The sequence below is a fragment of the Pteropus medius genome, unplaced genomic scaffold, assembly GCF_902729225.1.
Source record: "Pteropus medius unplaced genomic scaffold, Ma_sr-lr_union100, whole genome shotgun sequence".
Taxonomy (NCBI): domain Eukaryota; kingdom Metazoa; phylum Chordata; class Mammalia; order Chiroptera; family Pteropodidae; genus Pteropus; species Pteropus medius.
In genome coordinates, this window is record NW_024350399.1 from 1,910,367 (window position 1) to 1,936,970 (window position 26,604).

The 26,604-nt window shown below is 48.4% G+C and overlaps 3 protein-coding genes across 6 annotated transcripts in view; 1 reads left to right on the top strand and 2 right to left on the bottom strand.

Annotated features, from left to right (window-relative positions):
• On the bottom strand, nucleotides 1-11,796 carry NHLH1 (nescient helix-loop-helix 1). The gene is made up of 2 exons (XM_039839966.1): nucleotides 4,712-11,796; nucleotides 1-1,602 (listed from the first exon to the last, which is right to left on the bottom strand). Exon 2 carries the CDS (start codon nucleotides 1,428-1,430, stop codon nucleotides 1,029-1,031), a length of 402 nt encoding a protein of 133 aa, XP_039695900.1. The 5' UTR covers nucleotides 1,431-1,602; nucleotides 4,712-11,796; the 3' UTR covers nucleotides 1-1,028.
• A 204-nt stretch (nucleotides 11,797-12,000) lies between these two features.
• On the bottom strand, nucleotides 12,001-26,305 carry NCSTN (nicastrin). Of its 3 annotated transcripts, XR_005648003.1 has the most exons (18): nucleotides 26,116-26,305; nucleotides 24,804-24,908; nucleotides 21,417-21,540; nucleotides 20,877-21,058; nucleotides 20,302-20,447; nucleotides 19,402-19,552; nucleotides 18,984-19,093; nucleotides 18,574-18,726; nucleotides 17,825-17,929; nucleotides 17,573-17,650; nucleotides 16,568-16,740; nucleotides 15,048-15,150; nucleotides 14,836-14,931; nucleotides 14,454-14,541; nucleotides 14,044-14,198; nucleotides 13,595-13,807; nucleotides 12,325-12,973; nucleotides 12,001-12,142 (listed from the first exon to the last, which is right to left on the bottom strand). XR_005648003.1 is itself a non-coding variant. In XM_039839965.1 (17 exons), the coding sequence occupies exons 1-17, from the start codon at nucleotides 26,198-26,200 to the stop codon at nucleotides 12,851-12,853; spliced, it is 2,130 nt and encodes a 709-aa protein (XP_039695899.1). In that variant the 5' UTR covers nucleotides 26,201-26,305; the 3' UTR covers nucleotides 12,163-12,850. The 3 variants fall into 3 exon arrangements, 2 of the variants coding, with proteins under 2 accessions (XP_039695899.1, XP_039695898.1); XM_039839965.1 differs by lacking the exon at nucleotides 12,001-12,142 and having other exon boundaries at nucleotides 12,163-12,973; nucleotides 20,877-20,998; XM_039839964.1 differs by lacking the exon at nucleotides 12,001-12,142 and having other exon boundaries at nucleotides 12,163-12,973.
• A 6-nt stretch (nucleotides 26,306-26,311) lies between these two features.
• Nucleotides 26,312-26,604, top strand: part of COPA (coat protein complex I subunit alpha) — a 41,660-nt gene continuing 41,367 nt past the window's right edge. For both annotated transcript variants that reach the window (XM_039839962.1, XM_039839963.1), the window contains exon 1: nucleotides 26,312-26,469. In XM_039839962.1, coding sequence (XP_039695896.1) covers nucleotides 26,430-26,469 — 40 coding nt within the window. In that variant the 5' untranslated portion in view covers nucleotides 26,312-26,429. The remainder of the gene's footprint in view (nucleotides 26,470-26,604) is intronic.

Consider the following 26,604-nt stretch of genomic DNA (forward strand, 5'->3'; position numbering starts at 1 on the left):
GGGAAGCAGAAAGCCTGAAGGTGGTTTAGGTGGGGGTCTCTTCCCTTGCTGAAGGTAGCTTAAAGGAGGAAAAAAAATGTAATAAACAGTTCCTAGGACCAGGAGAGCTGAGCATTCCCAGAGGGCAATGATGGGGCACCCTCTGCAGTTGCAGGAGTAACTGGCATGGGTATGCACATTTTCGTGGTGGGCTGGGATGGGGGAGGCAGATGTGAGATCTGGCCCACCTATTCCTTGGGCTGACTATGGGGACATCATCCTCTACCCCAGGATCTTGGTTTCCCTTTCTCTGGCTGCACCCAGGGAGGGAGAAAATTGGGATGGTAGGGGTTGGTGGAAGCAGGGAGGGGGCCAAACAGAGCAGAGAGGGCAAGGCACTTACTACCAAGTAAGATCCAAGGTCTGGATGTGCTAAAGCTCAGTAACAAAACAGAAAACAGGAGGAGGTTTTCCATAATTTCAGCTACTGAGATTAGCTTCACAGGTATTATCTCGCCAGGCACCTCTGCCAAACTGGACTGAGATCTATAGGCAGAAGCTCACTCCACTACCCCACTCTGAGCCCAGCCTTCCCTCTTCCTGTTCTGCTGCCCACTCCCTACCATGGGCAGGAGAAGCTGGAACAGGGTGGAAAGAGGGTGGGAGATAGGAAGTTGGTCTGGGATCTCTAAAAACGTATACCTAGGGTAGAAGAGACAGCAGCCCATGAGAGAGTGGAGGGTGGGGTCCATTGGTGGCAGGCTTAGTAAATCCAGCAAGGGCTGTATACCGACCTCCCAGATACTTCAAACCAGCTGGGCCCCAACCACAAATGGTAGAAGGTGCCCATGAGGACAGCCCTGGGGTGCCTGGAATAGAAGGTCACCTTCGAAATCGGCAGGGGGTGGGGGTCACTCTGCCTGGGCCTGGGGCCTGAGGGACTCCATGCCAGGGTACAGGGCTCAGGAAGGAGCGATGGCTGTTCTAGGCAATGGATGGTGAGAAGGGACCTAGCAAGGCCTGGAGAGGAGGGGCGCATGGAGGCCACTTCAGACGTCCAGCACATGGTTCAGGTAGGAGATGTAGCAGATGGCCAGGCGAAGGATCTCAATCTTGGAGAGCTTCTTGTCGGGGGGCAGCGTGGGCAGCAGCTTGCGCAGCTCTGCGAAAGCCAGATTGAAGGCCTCCACGCGGATGCGCTCCCGTGTGGCGTGGGCCGTGCGGTACTTGGCTGTAGCCCGACGCCGGCGCCGCCGCTCCTCCCTGCTCAAGTGCTGCAGATCTTTCCGTCCAGGCTCTCCAGGCTCCAGGCCCCGGGTCTGGCCCCCTCCTGAACCCCCCGGCCCAGCCCCGTCAGGGCCCGCCCCGCCCCCACAGTCGCTGAAGCCTGACTCCGTCTCAGAGTGGGTGGGAGGCAGGTCCAGCTCCATGGCGTCTGAGTTGAGCATCATGATGGAAGCCCCCTGCCCTTTGAGATCAGGACCCCTTCCCCACCCCTCCCTCTGGGAGCCTGAGAGTTGGTTGTGGGAGGGGCAGGAAGGGCCTGGGCTGGTGGGGTCTGCCACTGAGCTCAAGAAGTCAGAGCTACTTCAGGGTTCCATGGTCAGGGTTCCAGTCAGGAGCCTGAAAGAGAGAAGGGGAAATTGATAGAGAGGAAGGAGGGACAGCTCAGAGATGGGGCAGGCATGAGGAAGGTTTGAGATAGGCTGGGAGGTGAGAGGTACTATAAATGTGGGGTATGAAGGGTAGAAACAAGGCAGAGATAGGGGCAGCAGGAGAGATAAGCAGGTGGACAGTTGTAAAGGAGTCGGAGGAAAGATAATAAGGAAAAGAATCCAGAAAGTGAGCAACAGGGATGGAGAAGTGATGAGGAGGGCATGGGGAAGGATAAAACTGAGCAAGAGGATTAAAGATATAAATGTAAGACCTAGAACTATGCAGCGCTTAGAGGAAAACACGAGGAGCAAGCTTCATGGCATTGGCTTTGGCGATGACTTCTTGACTATGACACCAAAAGCAGGGCAAAAATAGATAAATGAGGCTACATCAAGTTTAAAAACTTTTGTGCATCGAAAGACACAGTCAGCAGAGTGAAAAGGCAACCTACAGAATGGGAGAAAATATTTGCAAATCATATATTTAATAAAGGGTTAAAATCCAGAATATTATAAAGCAGTATAGCTCAAAACAAAGATCAAATGATTCCATTTAAAAATGGGCAAGGACTTGAATAGACATTTTTCCAAAGATGACATACAAATGGCCAACGAACATGTGAAAAGAAGCTCAACATCATTAATCATCAGAGAAATGCAAATCAAAACCACAATGAGATATCACCTTACACCCATTAGAACGACTGCTATCAAAAACAGAAAATTCCTATTATTATATATGCGTATATATCTATCTGAATGTACCATACCATGAAATTTTGACAATAACTGAATAAAATTTCACTTTTGGAATTAAACACACACACACACACACACACACAAAATAACAAGTGTTTGGGATGTGGAGAAATTGGGACCCTTGTATCCTATTAGTGGGATTGTAAAATGGTGCAACCACTATGGAAAACAGTGTAGCAGTATATATCCCAAAAGAACTGAAATTGGAAAAAAAAAATTCAAATCAGAATCTTGAAGAGGTATCTGCCATCCAATGTTCATTATAGCATTACTCACAATTGCCAAGATATGAGAACAGCTCAAAAGACCATCGACAGATGAATGGATAGAGTGGCATATACATATAATGGAATATTATTTAGCCTTAAAAGGGAAGGAAATCCTTCCACAAAGATGAACCTTGAGGATATTATGCTAAGTAAAATAAGCCAGTGACAAAAAGACATTGTACGATTCCACTTATTTGAGATATGTAAGTAGTCAACTTCATAAAAATGGGAAGCAGGATGGAGGTTCCCAGGGTCTAGGGGATTGGAGAAGGGAAGTAGTTGTTTCATGGATTGTAGATTTTTCGATTTGCAAGATGAAAAATTCTGTTTCATCTGCAAGATGAAAAAGATCTGTTTCACAACAATGCAGATATACTTAACACTACTGAACTGCAAACTTAAAATGGTAAATTTTATGTTGTGTTTTTTACCGCAATAAAAAAAATTTTTAATAATATAAAAAAAAAGCGGTGGGAAGCCCCTGAGCAATGCTGAAGCCACAGCTCCAAGGGAGTTTGGCTGTGACTCTAACCTTTCCCAGTTGTGAGGAGAGAAATACAAGCCTTGGCCCCTCTGATCCCCTCCCTCCCAGGGCCCCACTCCACCCTTGCTATTTCTGTGTGACGGGGGAGGCCAGGATAAACATGCAGATTGCCCATTGTAGAGTGCACTGGGACATATGGAGCTTGGCACAGCTGCCCCAGCTCAGTCCCTCTCAGCCTACCGCCCACTCCCAGACACAACCACCGCAGACACTAGGTCCTACCACCCTGTCCACTAGAGTCAGGTGAAGATATCTCCTCTGGCTATAATTCCCCTGTTCAGAACCAGCTCTTTCCTCTATCTCTGTCCCCAACAACCTCAGTCCTTCTTCTGGCCCTTCCTCTGCAAGGAAGATTGAGGAAAGGGAACATAATCAGCTTTCCACTTTGAACCCTCCTACAGCCCAAGGCCAGTTCAGACAGGGCCTGCAGAGGAGGATGTGGATAGCTTCCTGAAACCACCATTACGGGGCTTGGCTAAGGTTTGCTTGTCCCTTAACCAGAGGAGGTTAAGGTGAGTCAGCAGGAGAACTGCCTGGGAAGCCTAGGGAAAGGGCTCTGCTTCGGAGGCTCTTAAGCAGGAACAGTGGGCCACCCCCTGTGAGCTCAGCCAACTTAACAGCCAGAAACAGAAGCACCGAGTCTCCTTCATAGTCGCCATCTCCCCTTCCTCACCAGTCCTGGTTCTCCTGCCTGACAGACATTCTCACAGGGGTCAGGACCCCCCAGCCTTGCCCCACCCCAATGCACAGAAGACAGGCTCAATTGTAGTCGACAAATAGTTACTAAGCTGGTGGGGGGGGGCAGGGGCGGGGAGGCAGGCAGCACTGCAGGGTCATCAACATCTGACTGGCACATACACACAAAACCATAACAAAACAGAACGTGGTTAGTCCCGAAATTAGAACACACTCCATATTCGGGGGTCCAAAGGAACAAGAGGGGATGGCAATAGTGTGGGAGGCCCCAAAGCCAACATCTTCTGGTACATGTTCAATGCCCCAACTCCCCACCCCTATGCTTCAGGAGTCCAGCTGTGGGTTTCTTAACATGTCTATCACAGACCGATTCTCCCTCTGCCTGGTCCCCATGTTCCTGCATCCCTGATGGCTTTTCTATGCCCTCCCTTCCCCTCCTATCTGCTCCCAATCTGACCCCTGGCCCATCTCCACCTGGCCCCACTGTCCTCCCCAGTTCTAGTCCTGGCAGCAGCTTCCATTTACCCATCAAGTCCTCACCCCAAAATCCACTTCTGGTCTCAAAGTTCCAGGCTCCGAGGATCAGGGAGAGCAGCAATTCCAAGCATCCAGGACAGGACTTCCTGCCTCCACTTCTGTCATCCCCAACCCGACTGAGTCAAAGGGGAGAGGTAGGAAGAGGAAGGGGCAGGGCAGATAGACACAGCTCACTAGAGATAGAAGAACTAGAGGAAGGTTCTGGGAGGGGACTTGAGCCAGAGAGTGGGAGGGACACGGCCACCCCTCCCAGCCCATGGTTCCCTCTTTACCTAGGAGGACCCTGTGAGGGGATCCAAGCTGGCAGGACAGGGGCAGCGCTGACAGCCCCAGTCTTCTCTGGCTGCTCAGAAAACATCCATCTGCAAAGTTAGTGACCAGCTTTCTAGAGCTCTCAGGGGCAGCGTGGTGTGGCTGGACAGGCTCCGGGGCAGATGAGAGGGGCACACATGGTGGGGATATAGGGCCCAGGCAGAGGGGGTGGGCTTGGCCAGGTACTGGAGCCACCAGTACTCACACTCCCGAACACACTCACAGACATACACACCTGAGCTGGCCCAGCCCTATGTATATATATGGAGATACACACACACACCCCCAGCTCTCCATTGGCTGGCCTAGGCTCCCCCCCTCATCAATATTAAACAGGCAGGCCAGGCAGCCATTGGCAGAGAGACCTGCGAACCCTCCCGGGAGCTGGGGGCAGGGGCTGGCCCTGGGGGGGGGCAGGGAGTGGGGGAGCAGGGACATCTGTTCTCCATGCATATTTCATAAGCAAGAAATGGAGAGCTGGGGAAGGGGTGGGGCTGGGGCGAGAGCCAGGGCAGGATCACAGATGAACCCCTCAGTCTCTCCTACCAGAGGCAGCAGAAACAGAGACCTCTAGGAAGCCCGGTTTAAGTACCATGAGCCCATTCTGAGTCCCAGTGTGACTTTGACAGCTCCTTCCCATGTTTCTTTTTCATGGGAAGAAGGCTCTCCAAGGTATTAACAGAGAAATCTAGAAAAGCACAGTGGACAGCACTAAAACGAAGGACAGAACCCAAGAGTCCTTTCCCTCACCAAGCTCTCATCCTTCATAATGCTAATACCCAACAGTCTCCTTGCCAGGCTGCCTGTGGCTGCTGTTCAGGGCCCTGCTCTCATCACCCTGAGACTCAATCACTCCACATCCTCTTATGCCAGCTCCCATTCTCTCACCTACCCCATCACAGCGGGTGGGGGGCAGGATCAAATTCCTGACATAGATCCCACGAGGAGCTTTTCTAGGCTGCCCAGCCCAACCTGACCCATTGGGAATTAGGGGGTCTTAGGAGGAAAGAAGTCAGGGCTAAAAGGAGCAAAGTGGAAGAGAGAGAAAGAACCAGTATTGGAAGGACACTGGGAGAGGAGGGCAGGGCAGCCCAGGCAGCTTCACATATGCTGGGCCATCTAATGAGCAATAAGAAAATTACATAGAAAATTATATGCAAATGGCCATTAATTAAGTTTATATCAATAGCTCAGCTGCCTCCTCTGTGTGTGTGTGTGTGTGTGTGTGTGTATGTGTGTGTGTGTGTGCATGCGCACGCATGCACATACGTGCACATTGCAGAGTGGCAAGAGCTGGGACCAAGGGAAGTACAGAGAGGCAGCAGGACAGGTGTCAGTGTCTTAAGTTCTCTCCCCTACTCAGCTGTGGAATGTCTTCACTGAACCTTTGTGAGTACCTGGAACCATGGCTGGGAGGACTCCAGAGACCGTGTGCTACAGTGAAGAAGGCCCTTTTGGCTATGTGATCTCTAACGAGTAACGTAACTCCTTGAGCCTCAACTGTCCTTTTCTGTAAAATGAGGTTAATTCTAGCTGCTTCTTAGGTTGGCATGGAGATTAAATGAGATAATGCATGTGACCAGGGCCAGCACCTTAGTAGGACCATACACTCCCTTCAGGCTGTTGGAGGCATTTGCCATTTCCCTGCTTCGATCAACCTATTCTGGGCTTTCTCCAGGGTGAGGCGTTCCCTAAGGGGAGTCCTGTGATTCTTCCCCAAGCTCTCCCACCCCTCCTCACTCCCAGGTCTGGGAGGTGCCAACTCCCACCTGGGCAGGCCCAGACAGGTGCCCAGGCGCCAGCAGATGGGCTGAGCTGGAGGGGAAAGGAGGCTTGAGGAGGGGGGTGGGGGGCAGGGGATCAGGTGGCATCTTAGTTCTTGCATCATCATTGCCATGGTGCTGATTAAAAACCAATCTCCATCTAATGAGCCCCCAGCTACAACAATTCTACCTCCCCCTCTTCTGCCCTCCACCCCATCCAAGAAATTGGGATACCAAGAGACTCAGGAGAGCGTGCCATGAAGGAGAGGAGAGATATGGACAAATGGGAGATGAAGAAGCAGAGGAAAAAGAACATGGAGAGAGATTAAGACCCAGAAAGAGAGGAAAAGATAAGAAAATAGTCACCGGATAACAGACATGGGGAAGACTTGTCACAGGGAGGTGGACATAGGGGATGGGGAATGACAGGGGGGAGGGGGAGAGAGAGAGAGAGATTGAAATTGATTGATTGATTGATGATGGGAACAGAATTGCCAGGTAGCCAAGACTTTGTGGGAGACTCAGAGGTGCAAGATATGGTGGGGAGGCAGGGACATGGGAAAGACCTGAAAAGAGGAGACCATTAAGGAGACACAGACCTGAGCAAAATACAGATGTGGAAAAACACTGATGTTCAGGGATGGACAGATACTTATACTGGGAGAGAGTCCTGAGGAAAGCCCCAAGACAGGATAGAGACATGCAGACATGAGAGAGGCAGAGTGCAGACAGTTGTGAGGAACCAAAACAAACAAACAAACAAACAAACAAAAACCTAGACAAGATGGGGAGGCACGATAAACAGATCTATAGAGATGAGGGACTGCTGCTGATCCCAAAGAGTGAGACACTGAGGAAAACAAAAGCAGAACCCAGAGACACCCTAGCAACAGGAGGAAATCCTCTTCCCAGTCTCCCTCCTTTTAGAACTTTTAGCTCAGATCCTTTGACCCTGCAACCTCCAGACTTGAAGCACCCAGGTCATGCTGCCCACAGTACAAACTGAGGTTTGATGGTAAAGGGGAGTCCAAGAGTGCTCCGGGACCACCTATTTCTCCTCCTCACAAGTCTTCACTCAGGGATTTAGCTTTTGATCCTTAGGGGAGTAGCTAAAGAGAACATCATCTGATAAAGAGGAGCTAAAAGTATGGAGTGGTGAAAAGAACCACTAATTGTACTGAACTGGGGGCCAATAGACTGGGTCCAAGTCCTGATGACCTTGGACAAGTCACTTAACGTTGACTGAGTCTGCTTTTGTTATCTGTGAAGTGGGGATAATGTTGCCTTCCAAAAAGGGCTTTTGTTATACCATGTATAGTAAAGTCCCAGGTAAACTGTGAAGTGTTCACCCCAACTTTTACATTTGTGCACGGGGACCTTAAGGTGGCAAGAAGTTTCCTCCACGCGTATAGGGGGCATTATGATTAAGAGAGGCTGGGGAGGCTCTGAAGTCAGTTCAGGTTGACGGCAGCCCCGGTCAGCCAGGGGGAAGAACTCTGGAGTTTTGTGGGGGTCGTTGCTGTAAGGAGGGCAGGAGGAACAGGGTCTGGGGATGGGGTGATGCGGATGGCTCTATGGTTATCGTTATTTTGCTCTTTACAGGTGTTCTTTTTCAGCTTGTTACAATCTCTTTTCATCTCCGCACAGCCTTGAAGTAGATTGTTGGGGAGGGAGGTTGGTGTGTAGAGAAGACCCTGGGGCCTGGACGTAGTCCTCGAGGATGGGGGGAGGGACTGAGGAGCTGGGAAGCAGTGGGTTTGGCAGGAGAGGGGGTGACATATGCGGGGAGCCCTGGGGACCCAACCAGGCAAGCAGGCTGGCAGGGAGAGCACACAGCATTAACCCTTGCTGTGCCACACTGCCTGACCCTTCTTGAGGGTGGCCCATGGCTGGAGGTGCTGTGTTCTGGGTCACAGGAGCAAGGCGGGCAGGAAGAACCCATGTGTTCCTGGGGAGCAGCTTCAGGTCTTAGATCTTCTACAATCTTTGAGGTTCTTCCCTTGCCTGCTTCCACTGTCTCTGTCAATCTGTCTTTCTCTGTCTCCACCTCTCTGTGCCTCTAGAAGGTGACAGCGGGTCTCCACTCTGGCTTACTACACAATCTGTCACTCTCTGCTGCCAGCCTGGCTGGAAGCTCCCCTTTTCAGTGCCGAGGCCCCTGAGCCCTCTTCTGCCCCTGGCCCCATAGGCCCTGCTGCCTTTGTCTCCTAAGGCAGCCTCCCCTTTCTTCTTTCCTCTCCACTCACCTCTTCTCAGCTCAGAGCCCATCTCCAATCCCATTATGGCCTCCAACCACTGCACACCCTCCCCCAGCCTCTCCTCTTCCCTCCCCCATCCATCTGTCTTCCCTGAAGCTCTCTTCTTTGTGTCCACCCATCTGTCACCAGCAGCTCTGGGCCCACTCCTCTCCAGGCCACACCCCCCTGGCCTTTCTTCCCTCAGGCTTGGTTCCCTCCCAGCACTCCCAGCTTCTTTCTCCTCCTTTGGCCCTACTAGGTGTCCCTACTTCCTCTATCTCATTACTAATTTGCTTTTTCCTGGTGCCTTCTTTCATGTTTTTCCTTTTTCCCCTCTAGTTTCTTCGACTTCTCTTCAGTTGATGGGACAGTGGGGGAAAGTGAGGACTCTAAGTTCCTAGCCCCAAGCCCCTGAGCAGCCAGCCAGCCTGGGCCAGAGGCTGGTAACATTTACTCACAGTTGCATCACCATCTCAGGCCTCCTGAGATGCCCCCTACACTTCTGCTCAAAGTTTTCACCGGCTGGGAACAGGGGTTACAGCTGCCCTTCTCCACAGCAGGCGTACGGGAGCTCCTCCACCTTCTGAGTGAGGATTCAGGAAGGAAGAAACATCCGACCTGAGGCCCATTTAGATTCTGACCTTGCAAGGGTCTCTGCTTCCCAAGAACTTTCCACAACTCCTACCAAGCTTATTTTGCAAATGGGATGCTGAATGACAGGCCTCTTTTCTATCGCATTAGGCCACAATCTCCCTAAATTCCTACTGTCTCTGGACCAGTGGACTATAAGTGCCCCTCAGGCTGCATTCTTTAGAATTGACCCCACAAACTTAGAAAGTTAATCAATTATCAACCTTTCAAATCAACCCTGCCCAGAGGAGTTTAAGATAAAAGGGAGAAAGAGAGGTCACACAGAACCAGACCTCATAGCCATAGCCAGGGCAGGGGGAACTAAGAGATCAGTCCCTGACTTCCCTTTGCTTAGATGAGAACACTGGGGCCCAAAAAGGGGAAGTGTCCTTTCTAAAGTCACACAGAACATCAGGATACACCAGGAAATCTGGCCTGAGCTCTTCCCACAATGGGAAACTCCTCCTTACTGGCCTCACTCAAACTCTCCACCCTCTGGACTTTGGTAGAACAGTTTACAGCGCTGATGTCGTTTTGCACAGATGTATGCTGCCTCGCCTGGTTTTCTTGTGTCATGTCCCATCCTGCCATCTAGACTTTGGGTCTTCAGTCTCTGAGAGAAGGTGGCCTATCTCCTACCCTTTTATACCAGGACAGTGCCTCACCCATAACCACACTCAATAAATGTTTATTACTACTGCAGCTGCCAGTGCGGATATAAGAAATGTTCTAATCTCAGCTCTAATTTGCTGTGTGACCTTAGGTGAGCCACACGAGCCATGTATATAATTTTTAAGGTCTTCTTATATGGTCCCTGGAATAAACAAAGTCCTACTGAATAGGGTGGGATCTTGGTATAGAACACCGAACTCTGAATGAAAAATGTCCTCCCAGGATGGGCATTTGGGAGCAGTGACCCAGATGTGGGAGACAAAAGAGTAAACTCTTCACTCAGAGAAGCTGGGGAGAGACGGTAGCTAATAAGAAAGTCATCAGTGTTGAGGAACAAGGTGTCAAAGGAGGTAGAGAGGCTGGGTCCTGGAGCAGGGTGATCCATTACTCAACTTTCTGCAGGGGCTTGGTGGGAGAGAGGGAGCAATGTGAGCTATCAGTGGGTCAAAGTAGGAAGGAAGGGAAGCCCTGTGGGAAAGGGAGGGACTGAGAGATAAATGTCAGAAGGCAGAGGTGAGCAAGCTAGAGGCAGGCTGAGGAGTTACACTCTGAGGCCCTGACATGCTACCAGCCATTTCCATGTGGTTTCTAGGGCACAGGCGGTACCTGGTGAGGAGCCAGACCACAGCCCCAGAAAGGAAGACCCAGTAGGTCATCTGGGGGCCTGTAATCCTTCTGCAGAGTCTGGCTTCCCAAAAAGCCATGAAAAGAGCCCCACTTTTTGGTTTTATATTTGGGTGTGTGTGTGAAGTGGGGAAGGCAGAAAACGAGCTTGTGTTGAGGATTCTTCCTGAGGCAAAGGAGACTGGAGTATCAAAGGTCCTGCATCTTATAGCTTTCTTTCTTGCCCACCCCAAGCCCTTAATTCTGCCCACAACCTCTGCCTCCCTGTTCAGTCCCCTCACTGGTACCCAGCCACTTCCCTGCTTCCTGAAGCCGCTAGCAGGATGACGGAGCTTAGTGCACTGTCCGCTGGGAGACCTGTTGGCCGAGGGAGGAGTGGAGTCAGCCCAGACGATGGTGGCAGCTGTGCTCGACTCCCGCCAGCACAGTACACAGCTTCTCTAGCTCAAATTGGGAGGGTGCAGTAAAAGGAAGCAGCAGGGTATATTTCCATTTCCCAGAACCCCAAACATGGCCCTGAGGGAACTTGGAAAGAAATCTGGAGGAAAACCACCTCCTCTCAAAAGGATGTGAAAAGGTAAACAGCCCAATCAGGAATCTAAGAGGAAGATTTGGGACTCTGAAAATGGCCAGTTCTTTTCCATCTCTGTGGTCCCCGGGCATGCAAGAGACAGCCTCTTGGCCACAGTGAGGGGAGAAGGCTGGCTTCAGCGCCACTCCCGCTGATTCTTCATTTAGCGGTGCTGCTATTCTCCAGAATTTTGCCTCCGTTAAGACCCAGGGAATTAAGAGTATCTCCAAAGAGCTGAGGTTCTCTTTCTAGAAGAGTCCCAAAACCACTCATTTTGGTCTATAAAATGCCCGCTATCAACAAAAGCCCACACTTCTCAGCATGCTGCCCAAGGGCCTTCATTACTTGGCTCTTGCTTCTCCTGATGACCCTTACAGTGCGGGCATATTGAGTAACTCCTCATTCCCCAATGTGACTGGTGCCTTCTCTTGGCTCTGTGCCTCCACACATGGTGACTCTAAAATCATACCTCCAATGCCTCCTCCTGTGTTCAACCTTTCTAAATGCCACCCCACTACCCCGAATTCTACCAGGACATCCTGGATATTCTGTAATTACTCTGTTTATCACACTGGATCACACCTAGTTGGGAGTGTATCTGTCCCTCCCCTCACCCCTATTTAAGGTCTGTATCCCCCCTTCATTTCTGTACTATCACCAGTGTATAAAAGTGAATAAAGAAATGTCTGCCAAATACCAAGGTGGAAAGAAACTCTGCTAACATCGTTCTTATGAGAAGGAAACCAGGACTCTGAGGGGGCAGAAGGAGCCATTCTTCTAGGACGCCAGCTGGTGTTGACAGAGCCTTATTTCCTGGGCCTCTGGAGTCCCAGAAGACAGCACGCGAGGTAACATTTCTGTAACTTCCAGTCCAGGGTCACTGAACAAGGGTGCCTGGGAAGTATAACAGGTCATGTGGGATAGTCTATTTTAATGAAAGTTGCTATTTATATATTTACACACACACACACACACACACAAAAAGGAAAAAGGAAACAACAAAAATAGATATTACAGCTTAATAAAAATGAGCACTGTGGGCTGGAGGTGGGATACCCACCCAGCAGCACACCTACCCTGATGTGCCATCTATGGGCCTGGAGACAGGATGTCAGAGGGAGACAGGAGGCTCAGCCCACAGATCACCCTGTCCTTCTCCTAAGGGCTTCCTTGTAGTTTGTTCCTGGCATTCAACCTTTCATGTCCTTCCTGGTCAGGAAGGTGTTTAGGTACAGGGGTGGGGAGGGGAGCAGAGAAAAGTACAGGGTAGAATGGAAAGCGTAGAAGAGGGATCCTGAAGAATGGTAAGTTAGGGTGGGCAACTAGGAGTTAAATAGGAGCAAAAAGCTTCTATTTGTCATCCCAGAGGCTGGCAGGGGCGAAGAAGAAGAAATGGGGAAGAGGAGAACAGAAGGGGGAGATGGGGAGGGAGGGGACTTGTTTATCTCACTGTCTCCTTTGTGCAGTTCCACTTCTTTATGTTAATCTCAGCCTTAGCCAGGCCCAGAGAGGTTCCAGTGACAAACTAGTGGTTTCTGTCCCAGAGGGACAAATGATCTAGGAAGTGAACCGCAGAGCTGGCAGGAAAAGCTGGGGTTCTCCTCAGAAAGACACAGCACCCGGCTCCCGGGGAGCAATGAACAGGACATCGGCTTTGGCATTGATGCAGTAGGTGATGATGAGAGAGAAGACGAGGACGCCGAAGCCTACCGTCAGGGTGACGAACTGCAGGGGGAAGAGAGGTGCTCTCAGATTATCTCAGTGCAGTGGGGGTAATTGCCTGGGGGTGGGAGCCAGGATGTCGGATATTCTGGAGCTGTCTCAAAGTACCAAGTATTGAACGATCATAGACAATATCTCCCAATCTCGACTCAGTCTCCCCATTTGAAAAGTACAGTACCTCTGTTCTTGCTTCAATCCTGTTATTACTTAAATTTTAAGTAATCTTAGCATCCTGAAGGCAAGATCCACTAATTTTGATTCTCTTGTGGCAATTACATTACTGACTTACATGTGACAAGTGCTCGATAAACACTGGGCTGACTCATCCCAGCTATGCCAGGTGGTACTGCCAGTGGGAGTGGAGCTGTGGAAGGGCTACCTGGGGACCAGAGGGTAAAGAGTATCTCCATGGTCCTCTATGGGAGCATATCCCCAGAATGAACACAGTCTTAGCCTATCAGTGAAGACGAGTTTCCTAATGGGGGTATATTGGCTGACAACAGACAGACCTATAGTAGGTTCTTGTGGCAAACCTGGGGCAAATGGAGGTGGAAGGGTGTATGAGACAAGAGGAAACAGAAAGAGATCAAATAGATCTCTGCCACTACTCCTCCCCCGTCTCACCTCAAGCTCCTTGCTGGCTATCAGAAATATCCGGGCGCTGATGTCTTTCCAGCGGCTCTCAGTCCACGTAGAGTACTCAGTAGAGCCCCACTGCCCAAGTTCGAAGGCAGGGGACAAGGCCCTGGCCAGTCTTGCCGTGGAGCGCACACACCGGGGAAGCCGGTCTGTCTGGTTGGAGTTCATAGGGCCCTGAACCCATGTGTACTCATACAGCTGCACAAGAAAACAGGCCAGAGTACAGCTGAAGTGACCCTTTCTCACTCACTCCCTTTACCCTTCAGATGGTCCCTTTCACCCAGGTTACTGCCTCTTTAACACTCAAGTTCAGAGGGCTACATCCCTCCACCTCTCCATCTCAAGCCCTTGGGTCCAACTGGGCCTAGAAGATCCTCCAATTTTCCCAAGAGAAAGGGACCCTTGGGGCACCTCCAAAACCCACTACCACTCACATCCTTGTTTTCATTGGGGACTTTACTTGGATCTTGGCACTGCTCTCGGGTAAGGTCTGTCACCTCGCCAGTCAAATTTGCCAAAGCACACTGGACAATGTAAGTGGTGTTGGTAGGGCTGGAGACAGCGATGTAATGCTGAAGAGGTCCGTCACCTGATTGAAGACAACAGAGAAGGATTTGGTCGGTGGAAAGTGCAGCGTAAATGGGCAGAGATAGGAAGAGCTTAGACTAGCCAAAGCCAGAGAAGAGAAAGTTAAGAGAAAAAGATCCAACAAATATCAAGGGAAAGAAAGGGAAACGGGGGAAAAATAGAGGAAAAAGAAAAAAAAATGAAAACTAAACCAAAATGATGACTTTTTCTCTACACGTTTTGTTGCTTAAAGGCCCCACGCCCACCAGGTGCTCACCCAAGAAGGACCTGAGGTCCTGCCTGAGGAATGACTGGAACCATGAGTTGTTGGCTCTGACCAGGAAGCCATAAAGCAGGCGGGTAACCTAGGATTGGGACAGTGAGAAGAAAGAACCTCGTGACTTGGAGCCCAGGGACAGAGTTATTAGTGGAGATTCAACCATGGGGTAGCAACCTGAGTGGCCAGATAAGACTCTCAGGTGGGGGTCAGTGGCTGGCTCACGAGATGCAGATGAAGCCCGGCCGAGAGCTCTCTGGGGTGTCGGGTATCCTCACAGGGACATGCAGGCATGCTGAATTCCAAGGTTTAGGAGACAGGCAAGGGACATAAAGGATAGGGTGGCCTGTTGAGAAAGGAGCCAGGGCCCATTTGCTCTTACTGTTTGGGGATCAGCCTGAATGTTGTCACTGAACTTGGTTCCTCCTGCAAGCTGGTATAGTGCACGTCCCAGTACCGTGGCCACATCTGCCAGGGCCTGTGGTGGGCGAGGATGCGGGACTGAATGGCCCACTTTTTCTAACCCCAAACAGTAACATTCCAACCATCTTCACTGTGTTCCCCGTGCTCCCACCCAGCCCAGGGCAGTGCTACCTTGGCAGTGTCCGTCACAAAGTTCAGGTCCTCTTCAGGGCTCTGCCATTCGGGGTAGCTCACATTAATGTTCTCAGCAGTGTCATAAATACTCTGGTAATAGCTGCCAGGAAAGCCAGCATGAGCTTTGGCTACACTCAGCCCTACCCTTTTCCTCCCTCAAATGCCCATTACGCAGCAACTTGGTATCTCATTTTTTATCACCCAGGAAGAAGGGAAGAGACATTAGGATCCCATATTGAAGAAGGTGTGAAGAATGCAGAGGTAGGAGTCAGAGTGGGAGTGGTTAGACTTTTCTGACAGACAAGGTAGAAAGGGTGAATGAGGTCAGAATGTAGGAATCTCCTCCCTAGGATATCTTTAAACACTAGAGATGCTTCTATATTGTTTGGGCTGCAGATATAGGAGGACTGCTAAGATGACTTTTCAGAGAAGCCTGCCACACATCATCAGAGCAATTGTCTGACTCTTTCAGTGAATGTTTATATTAAGGATGGCTGGGAATGGAGAGAAATTAGCACATCTGTTCACGGATATGTAGTACTACACTGGGTCAAATTACCCTGACACTACTTGGGGAGCCCCATGGAGAGAGATCTTAGAAGCAGGGCTAAGAGGAGTGAGCTCTCAGCCTTTACCATTGATAAATGCCACGCCCCCCACGACACACACAAAATCAAGTCAGCCACATAAGTCCACAATATGTTCAAATGATGAACCAGCCCTCACCCCAAAGTGGTGCAGATGACAAACTAGGGGAAGATAGCTGACTCTATGCATTAGAACTGTCCAAAATAAATGAGAAATTGTTATTTGCCTGGGGCCAGAGAACCAGAGCTTAAGCATTTTCACTCAGAAACTCCTTTGGCCTGTTGGAAGAGGGAAAGGGAGGCTGGGGGCTTTAGCAGTCCAGCCGGAGTAAAAAGTCCCATCAGCCCAGGGTTCAAGTTAGGAACAATTTAGGGGTGCCTAGGACCAGGAGAGAGGTGACTAACAGGCCTTACCCCTTATTTCTGGAGCTCCCTCAACTGTAGGGAACACTATACCCTCACACTGAACCACATGCACTTACCACTTGGCAAGAACATGCAACATTTCAGAATATTGTCTGTGGCACCCTCAGGTGGGCCCTAAACAGGGACAGTTCTCTGTCCTACTCCTTAAGAACCCCATCATCATTCCAATACTTTTGTTTGAGATGATGCCCTCTGCCGGCAGCCCTGGAGAATTCAGGCTGCTGGGGAGCTTGGGAGAGGTGGAACCACAGGCGAGAATGACTGTGCAGGAAAGGGCTACGGTGAGGATTGTTTTGTAAGATGAGTATAAGTCAAATGAGGGGATCAGCTTAGCTGTAGAGAGGCCACTGACTAAAGAACACAAAATTGACCTGAGGTTTTTGAGAGGGTAATATGGGGAAAGGAGAGTGATCTTTCTTGACACAGCAGACATTTCTCTCTATGGATCCCCAACTGCAGAGCAGATTCTCTCCAAGAAGAGGATGCAGGCTAGGTAACTCTTACCGGTTATGGAAGACAGTAGGGTGGTCAGCAAGAACAACACCAGAGATGTTTCGAGCTCGAAGAAATCGCTGCAGAGAAGATGGTGGGAGAGGCTGGGACTGGTTCAGCCTCCGGAGGATGACAGCAGGGACACCAGCACCACTCTCCTCCAGTGTGGTCAGGAGATGCTCCACCTGGGGGGCGGTGAGGAGGATCAACTTATGGGGAATGGCAAGCGGGAGGTCTCTTTTAGGTCTAAAATGCTCTCTACTTCCAGTTCCCAGCTTGAGGAGTTACCTGAAGCCATTCTAGATCTAAATTCCTCAAGCACTTTGGGATCGAGTCCTCTGAATTTCCTGCAGCACCCACCATTCTTTTTAAATTATGACACAAAGAAGAAAGAAGCCTGTGTTTTTCACATAGGTAAACCTCACTATCTTCAGGACTGTTTTATCCTCGGTAGATGCTTCACTTATTATTTGTTGTGCAGAATTAGGAGGACAAATAATTATACAAAATAAGTAATCCAGTCAGTAAGTGCTGTAGGAGCCCAGAGCAGAAGATGCATGTCACTGGAGCTGGAGCGGCACGAAGAGACCTCATAGAAAAAGAGACTTAAAGCTGGACCTTGAGGAGTGGAAGGGGCTTGAACAAGAAGTGACAAAAGTGGAGGACAATTTCAGTCAGGAGTCTGACATGCCAGGAATGGGGCAGCGCAGCTTGGACAACTGAACCCAGGGGACAACAGGGAGCCAGTCACTGCCTTGTCTTCGACAGGCAGCGATAGTTTGCTAGGCACCAGATGATCAGAGAACTACCCATCCCAGGGAACCAGTGACATGAGCTGAACTCATGGTTCTTCCTGGGGAGCTGTAACAGCCATGGTGTTCATCCTTTAGTCAACACCCAACCTAAGGTCCTGTCTCATGGGTCCTGGGGGCTGCTGGGGAATAGGGCCAAGGTGAGGGGGTACACATATTCTGAGCTGTTGAAAATGGAAGTGAGGGGAAGAGATGCTCAGATTACCTGGTTCTGTACAGACTCATTTTTCTGAGACATGGGATCTGTGTGCATCCAAAGCTCTAGTGAATTTCTTAAGGCCACCTGGGAGAAGGATGAGGAAGCAACACTTATAGTCAGTCTCCCGTTCCAACCCATGCCTGGGAGAAAGGAGTGGGATCAGAAGAAAAGTCAAGGGAAGAGGTAGTGAGGACAACAGTGAGGACAACAGAGGAGGAAACTTTAGGAAAGAAGGGGGTGGGGACACATGCTACACACCTGCTTCAGCTCCACGAATGAGTCAATGTTTTCTAACCGCACGGGAAACTTGCCCTTTTCCATATCATAGACCATTCTCGAGCTGCCAATGTAGTCAAAGGTTTCCTGAGGGGCAGCGATGGTGAGAAATGGAAGAGAGATTCCAAAGAGTTAAAGTAGCCTCGGTTCCTTGAGGTCAGATCATCAAAGCTCTCGGCATGAAGGCTACTGTCTCATGCCATCTCAACTGCTGGCTAGCTTAGGCAATCATGTGACTGTGACCTCCTCCCTACCCCACTCCCTAGTTGTGACCATCCATCACATGTATCATAGGACTCTTGAGCCTAGAAATGGGTAGAGCAGCCGCAGTAAGGCCCAAGGCAAACATCAGCTGCTTTATGCCTGCTTCTTGCCCTTCCCATACCTCCACCAACTCAGCCACAGTTGCTGTTCCCTCATTCCAGGGGTAGGCTGTGGGGATAGTGGGGGAGTCAGGAGCTTCAGGGCTCCTGGATAGATAGTATAAAGGGTCCAAAGGACGCCTCAAGTAGATGGCATCAGTGGGGAAGGAGGGGTAGGCAGTATACCACTTCCAGGTCCTAAAATAGGGGAATCTGAAGTGGAAACACATAGAGACATATCCAGAAGTAATCTGCTAAATAACAACTTAGGTCAAGTGTTGAGATTTTACCCAAACAACGGCCGCTCTCACCTTTACCCCCTACCCCAACCCCATTCTCTGTCATTCCGCCTGGCCAGAGAGCCCTTACCCCCTGGAAGAAGACAAACATAACGTTGCGGGGCAAGGTGGTCACATCAGGTGCCTTGTGCAAAGCTTCCGCTGCAGCCAGCTGGGTGACGAAGGAGGCAACAGCACTCTCAGCCCCTGGGGCCACATTCCAGAAAAAGGAACGACTGTCCAGCTGGATCCAGCAGAAAAAGCAGGGAGGTACATTTTGAAAATGAAAATTGGGACCAAACCCCAGGCACCCTTTCCTGTACCAGCCAAGAGAATACTCATGTCTTGGAATGATGGCTAAAACCAGGAGTCTCTTGGCCCAGATCCCTCTCCATTTGAAGCTCCCCAATGTAACAACTCTGAAACTTGATATGCCCAAAAGAGGCCTGCCAGCCTTTTCTGTGCCAGCCCTGCCCACCCTGATCAGGGACTAATACTTACCTGGGTGGCAGCCACCACAACCCTGTCATCAGGCTCTACTGTCCCAGATGCATTTATAGGCTTAAGCATGCTCCATACGTTGTAGTCGGACAGGGGATCACAGACAATTTCTGAGCAGGACACAAACAGTGAAACATCAACATATATAAGAAAGAAAGTAAAAAGAAGGCATGGAATACCTGACTAGTGCCCCATGGACTCTGTTGAGTCATGTTCTCTATGTCCACTGCTCCAGGTCGGTTTCTCTGCTGCCGTCCACTTCTGGGACAAGCTGCGATTGTTCAGAACTGTTTCCACTTCTCCCACGTAGTGCTCCTTGCCTTTGCTCATTCCTTCCCTACCATGGTCTCCCAACATTCCTTGGCTTGGTCCCCTTATTCCCACCCAATGCACCCAGCATGCCTCAGATCTGTCCTACCTGGGTTGATGCTAAAGGTGCTCTGGATGGAGCTGCGCCTCATGCAGGTGACAGTGCTGATGACAGCGTGCATGTGTGAGAAGAGCTGCATGGCACACAGTGGAAAGGCTGGTGCTGAGCCATTCTGACTCAGGTTATGATCTCGATAGCACTAGAAAGGGAAATGGAACCTGCTGAGGCAGCTAGCTGTGGAGTCCCTCCCATACTTCCCAGAAAGAGGGCCCAGCTCGATCCTGAAGCTACTCCCTCATCTGTCCCTGAGCTATAGTTGTCCAGGTACAAACACAGGATCTATAAGGTCAGAGGGAAAACCTTGTCAAGAGGTGCAAAGGGGCACAGACTCAATGATTTATTTGGGGGCAGATGAAATTACCCTGTACTAAAGGACCTGGCCCAATTGGGAGCTTTCAGCTACTGTTCCCAATGTAGTCTGATGTAAACAGCACTGAACTGGAGATCAAAACTCAAATTCAAGACAGCTTGGACATCAATTTACCATGTAACTTTGGACAAATCTCTTAACCGCTCTATGTGTTAAAGTGAAGAAGGTAGATCAGAATTAGAGAATATCAGAGCTAAAAAGAACTTCAGAAATTATTGAACTGAATCTCTCAATTCCTAATGTTTTTTTTTTAAATCATATTGTGGGTTCTTAACTGGGGCTCTATACCTTGTGTCATATTAAATACCTTTTACATTTTCTTCCAGTCTAAAAACCTTTAATGCTATCAAGATAAGAGAGAAATGACGGAGGGGAATATGAGAAAAATAAACTTGGCCCTTATTGAAGCAACTGTCTTTCAAAGGGCGTGCTAGGAGAATGAAACACTCTCTGAACAGGAGGAGAGGCTAAAAAATAATTCTCTAACTGGAATTGCTAGGAGCTGGCAGAGTCATTACCTGCTTGATGACATTGGTTTCGTTTTCATCTTCAAGAAGAAAGATGGGGAAACTAAAGTCTTCATAAGCCAAGCCATTGCCCAGGTAGTTCCACTGTATTTCTCTACAGTGCGCAAACTCTGGCCCATAGGAGTTGGAGTAAACACCTGAATGGGAGGAGGGGGATGGGATGTTGGGACACCTAGCAATTAGAGACCAGGTGAAGGGGAAGGATAGGATATCATAGGGTTGGGAATAAGAGTTCTACAAGAGGAGAACTCAAAGAAGCAAATGTCACCTTGTCACCACCCACAGTAAAATAAAACACCAGTATCAGGGAGCCTTAGGCTGGCCAACTAGGGATCTGAGCATGCGACAAAAAGAAAAAATGGAGAGTTAGAAGAAGGGAAAGCAGAAGTGGCAAAGACAAAGAAACATTATTTTCTCTTTGGGAGTCAGTTGCTCATATTATACACAGACACAAGACAGACAGAAAGATCTCCTTCCCCACTCCCCGGCCACAGAAAGACACGAGACTGATACAACAGTGAGTTTTGGGTGACAGTAGGCTCCCTCAATCTTTTGGAGGCTCTTACCAAACCCATCATTGGGACACTGCACACTAGGAGAGAAGCCTGAGGTAGGACTGGGCTTGGCCAAGGACACTGCAAGACCAGCAATTCGACTGGTGCTCCCCTTCAGCTTCTCCATCACCTTTCTGCGACACGGAGGGAATGCCATGAAGGAAGACAAGAGGGTTGTCAGGTAGCCCAATATCCTGTCCCCAAGGATGGAAACAAATGAGAAACTAGGAGAATCAAACTGCTGACTCATTTCTTCCATTTCAGTCTCTGATTTCTGAGGGGACTATGACTCCATCTGAGCTCAAGGCTTAATCTCATCTACCCTGTACAATCCATCTTCCTCCCTGGGGTGCTTACTCACTAGAGCTCTACTTATAAGGTCACCAAGATGTTTCCTTTTGATGGTGCATCTTTTCTTCTAAGGATCACCCCATCCCCTGCCCTGATCAAACCAGGGCAGCCAAAGCAAGTTTTCACTCATAAGTGCGAGGACTATTCACTGAATTTCCTCCTCTCTGCATGCAGTTTCCAGCAGGTACATGCAGTTCTTACCTGGTAAAGAGCGTGCCCTCCAGAAGAACCACGTAAGGCGGGTTGGGGCCATCAGTCAACACCCATTGCAGGTCCTCTTCTTTTTCCACTACATGGATAACCCCTGTGTCCCCGCTAATGGAAGCTGCCAGGACAGAATGGGTCAAAGTAAAGCTCTAGACTTTGCCTCACTGATTCTGCAGATCAGATCATCTATACCCCAAACACGTCACAAGACATTTGGGTAAATGCAGCAATGTCTAGACTCAAACTAAAGAGCTGAAAGGCTCCCATTACACCTGAGGGCTACCTGGAGGAAATGGAAGACAAAAGAGCCCAAGAAGTCTACTCACGAGGTCTTATTCATTAAAGGTCAGAAAGGTTCTGTGATTTTCATTTTCTTGCCCTCTTCTCTCAATATCATTTATCCATATATACAAGATTCTATGACAGCAGACACCAAAGCAGTCAAACCTGTATTTTCTCCAGGAAATGGCAGGCTCTAAATCTCTAGGTCATTGTTCTAGTACTGAATCTTCCTTTCTGAAAATATATGTGAAGATTCCGTTGGCCTCAGTAGCCTCCCTGGATCTCAATTCCTTTGCCCTATTTGGGAATAACTTTACCTGCTTTTGGCCAGTTTTAGGTAAATTTTATCTAGAACTCTGAGGTCTCTAGAACACAGCTTCCCAACTGAGGAGCCTTGAATGGACCAGAGATGTACTGATATTGATTCCCTTCATTTCTGGGGACCTAGTGTTTCCAAGGACCCCAGACTGGTCAACCCCAGCCAGGAGCAGATTCACCCACTACCCTATGAATGGATACCCTACAAATATCATCCATTTCTGTATGTGTCAGAATGCTGTACAAATAACATTTTCTATGTGCCTCATGACATGACAAAGATCAGGAAGCACTGCACTACAGGATGGATCACCTTGAGTTCTATGTAGTAACATCCCTCTCAAGTCCTTAGTGATCTGTCTCCCCATAAGTCTTCTCCCCAAACATAAATGTGTAATTCATAACTTGTTTTAGAGTAGTAGTTCTCAACCTGGGCTGTGTATCAGAATCATTTTGGAGTTTTAATAGATACTTGGGCTTTATCTCATATCTACTAAATTAAAATCTTTAAAAGGTGAGGCCCAGGTATGTGTATTTTCAAAACACGCCACTTGTGGTTTTTTATTACACACAGCCAAGCATGAGACTTGTGGCTCTAGACCAAGGCACTGAAATACTTGTAACCTGCATGAGACAAAAATCATAAGCACTTTCAGACTGCCAGCCAGGTAGTATTTTTCTTCCATGGGATCCGGTAAAATCTAGACATGGAAGCAGGTCTCCAACATTCAACTATGTCTTACATATACCAAATACTTAAGTTCATGTTAATAGTGACAATAATAAAATACAAAAGGCTATCAGAATCTGGAATAACTTTAGTAAAGATTAACCTGGGAACATCTGAGATCTGAGAACTTGTTCTCAAGCATATGTCATCAGTTTGGCTCAAATAAACTCTTAAGAAAAAAAAGTTCTGCCTACCAATGGCAGTACTAAGTAAAATAAAAGATAAGAGTCCTTGCCACAACATTTAAAACATGGGAAAAGGAAAAGTTAGTCTGGCAAATAAAAAATATGTAACTTCAGCTCCAAAGAGGACAGGAAGAAGACAAGCTGTGACACTGAACTGAAAAAACCTAGATTCTAATCTGGGCTCAAATGAGTGACTGTAGTCTTAAGTAACTTGCTTACTTGCTCTACGCCTTCAACAAAGAACTTTTCCATCCCTATTTATCTCATACTGTGGGGACAAATTAAAAAAGGAAAGGAAAGGAAAGGAAAGAAACCTACATAAGCCCTTTAAGTATTTTAAAAGGGTCCAAGAGAAACAGAGCATTATAATCAGAAAAAATGGGTCTTTCTTCTTAATTTTATCATGCTAGCTACCCTAATTAAAGAGGGTGTAGCTTGCTCAGGACTGGCAGGTATGATGAAGTAAGACTCAGAAATGAGGAGGTTGAAAAAGAAATAAGATCTTAATGAGGAAGTGGCCAGAGTCCAGCCCCTCCCCACTTGTTTTTTTTATACTGGCACCTGGCTTTATCTCTAGAGGCTACTGCTCTGCTTCCCACAGGGCTGCTCTAAGAACGTGCAGCAGAATGACTCATTCCCAAAGGGGATATCTTGGAGGCCAGCTCCAGAAGGATGGGGTCCTAGCCTTTTGCAATAAAATGGAGTTTCAGCAAGATCAGCAGTCTGATCTCAGCCCACGATCGACCGGCTCCTTTCTATCCACAAACCCAGTTTAAGAAATAAGTTCAACAAAAATCTTATTTGGAACTGTTTGGAACCAGTTAACCTACTTCCAGCACTTCCTGTAGCAGAGACATGGGACAATGAACATAAGAATATAGTCTGGGAAGGATGGGTAGAAAAGTAGAAACTGCCTTTCACTTCTCAGTTGTCCCAGTTTTCTCCTATGAAATTGGAAAGTTTCAGAAAATCACAAAGTACTACTTAGCATCATCAATAAACATCTACTATTAAAGGTTGTCTGACTTTCAGCTTTGTGCAGGTATATTCTAACCATTTTTATAGGAGTGAACTGAAATTCAGAGGTGACCAATTTAATGAAGAAGCCAAGATCTGATTCTGTGTCCTGCTTACTTGCAAAACTATGTTCTGACAGAGCTACTATCCACAGAAGAATAAAATCTAAAGATAGCAAGTTAAGCAGAAGAGGAACTAGGATTCAGCCTTCAGATCACAACTTTTTCCCTTTTCATAATTTTATAGCCATGTTGTCATGGTACCATTTTGAAATACATTTACAAAGCATAAAGACAAATCCAAATGCTTTACTAATCCCCCTTACAACTATTTGGCTTTATCAATGCCTTCTCTTCAAATAGTTCACTGCCTTAAAGAATCCCACTTTGATTCCAAACAGTTCAGACGGCAGGTGATAAATGGACTCCATAGAATGAGATTTCTTTCTCCTCAGAAAACAGTATAGTTTCCTATTGATCTACTAGGTGGTTAAGAGTCGTGGCTTGGAACCTGGACCACCAGGGCTCAAATCCTGGCTTCATCACTTAATAGCAGGATGATCTTGGAAAAGTTACTCAACTTCTTTAAGTCTCACTCAGTTTCATCATTTGTAAAATGAGATAATAATAGAACCTACACCATGGGGTTGTTGTGAGGATTAAATGAGGTGCATGTGTAAGAAGCTTAGTATGCATCATTTACTAAATGTTAGCTCTAATTATATTGCCTCGTTTGACAAAAGGTTCTCTACCAGCTCCCACCCACATAGCCTAAGTTGTGTGCTGAGATGCTCAAGGACTTGAATCTTTATATCAACGGCCATAAACACAAATTCCAACCCCAACTCACAATGGCAGCCAATCTGATGAGTGGCATTCAGCAGACGGACACAGGGAGCTGTTTTATTTAAGGGGATGTAGATCTTCCTCTCCACTGAATTTCCCCTGCACAGACCTAATCAGAAGATAAAAGTGTTAGAAAAAATTGAGAGATGATAGTACTAGCCTCCATCTTGTTATCAGCCCACTGTATGGCCTGGGTATATCATACTTTCTAAAATGGGGTTAATGTACAGTCTTCTCACTTCTTGGGTACATTATTGGAACACATAAAATACACCCAGCTATGTGCCTCAGAAGGGCTATTACAAATTCTACGTAGAGCAACTGACAATGAAGCTAAAAGAGAGAAAATTTCATTTGTCAAAGGAAATACATTTAACCTTAGATGTACCAGCTTCTGGTTGCATGGGTGACCACAATTCTACTTTTCTATCCTGTATGTATATTACTAATTAGTTAATAAAAGGGGTCCAGTCTAGGAGTATAGACTACAATTTAAATAATTTTTCTGAGACATTTTTTCAGGAGTCTGAACAGAATTGGGAGAAAATTTATGCCACACACCTGTCAGTTACTCTAACATTGGTAGCTCATTTATGTGTGCCCATAGTGTGGGGCGGCTACAGTTTCTCCTTTGGGGGAATGTATGGTCATGGTTATATACAGGCACATTTGCATTTTAGGGCTTGACAAACTAGAAAACCACATACCAGAAAATAAATGTTTGCGTGTAAGCAAAAACTTATATACATTATAAATGCCTTACGTTCCTTAACCATTATTTCACCGTCTAAGCAGTTAAAAGTACCCATATCCTACCTTTGTCTCACTTTACTGATGAGACAAACTGAGGCAAAGTATAGAGACGTGGGTTTATGGTGGAATCAACAAAGAAATGAGGAATCTACTTTCCTATAAGTGCTGCATTGCACCCAATGAACGATGCTGCTTCATTTTGAAATGTCTAAAAGCTTTGGGAAGGAAGCTGAACTCTTGACATTTGTCCTTTCTGATTGTGGGTGGGGTGGCTGGAGCCCTGGGGAAAAGGAGGCATCAGGATAAAGTGGGAAAGTCGAGCTGGAAGTCCAGGAGGAGACCTGCAAGAGGAAATGGGGCGACCCGACGTGCTGCGGTGGAGAAGGGACCTTAAGGTTCACGTAAAGGGGGAACTTCTGTTGTGGGAACGAAAAAGAAAGCGGATTTCCAGGGTCGGGGAACAGAGGGGCAGCGGGAACGAGAAGAGACGGCGGAGCTCGCGGCTGGGCCGATCCGGAGGGTTCTCCTTACAGAGTGGAGCTTACGAGTGGGGGAGGCCTCACCTGCTAGAAGGGCGAAGAAAGACAAAAGGTGAAGAAGACCCGGACTTCCCAGGTTAGCCACAAAGCTGCCCGCAGCCGTGGCCATCTTGCCTCTCCGCGAAGTGGAAGCCTCTCTTCTCCTCCAGTCCGGCTGTGGCCTCTCTAGGCCCACACTAGCGCCGTCTCTGTGACCCGGAGCTTCAGAGACCGGAAGCTTGTGTTTGGAGGAACTTCCGGGAGGAGTCGCGGTTGAGGGCCGCTGACGTGGAGGCAACCGGAGGGCCGCAGGGAGTGGCGGTGCTCGGATTGAGAGCCCGGAGCCGCAGACCTGAAGGATGCTAACCAAATTCGAGACCAAGAGCGCCCGGGTCAAAGGTAGTAGAGGAGAAAGTGGGGGTGGGAGTTGGGGGGGACACAGTAGCTGGATGTCAGGGCTGGCGCTGTCACGGAGGAAGAGAGAAGGTAGACCTGTGGGCCTAATTGGACCCACGGAACGAACCCAAAGGAACA

What these genes read in the sequence shown, in the direction of transcription:
- NHLH1 (XM_039839966.1), bottom strand. Translation starts at nt 1,430, where the DNA reads ATGATGCTCAACTCAGACGCCATGGAGCTGGACCTGCCTCCCACCCAC.
- NCSTN (XM_039839964.1), bottom strand. Translation starts at nt 26,200, where the DNA reads ATGGCCACGGCTGCGGGCAGCTTTGTGGCTAACCTGGGAAGTCCGGGT. An exon ending in TGTTTGTCTTCTTCCAGGGG is followed by an intron (nt 17,930 to 18,573) that starts GTAAGGGCTCTC and finishes GCTGCCCCTCAG; the next exon opens with GAAACCTTTGACTACATTGG. An exon ending in CCTACTGTCTTCCATAACCG is followed by an intron (nt 15,151 to 16,567) that starts GTAAGAGTTACC and finishes CTTTCCTGGCAG; the next exon opens with CTATTACCAGAGTATTTATG.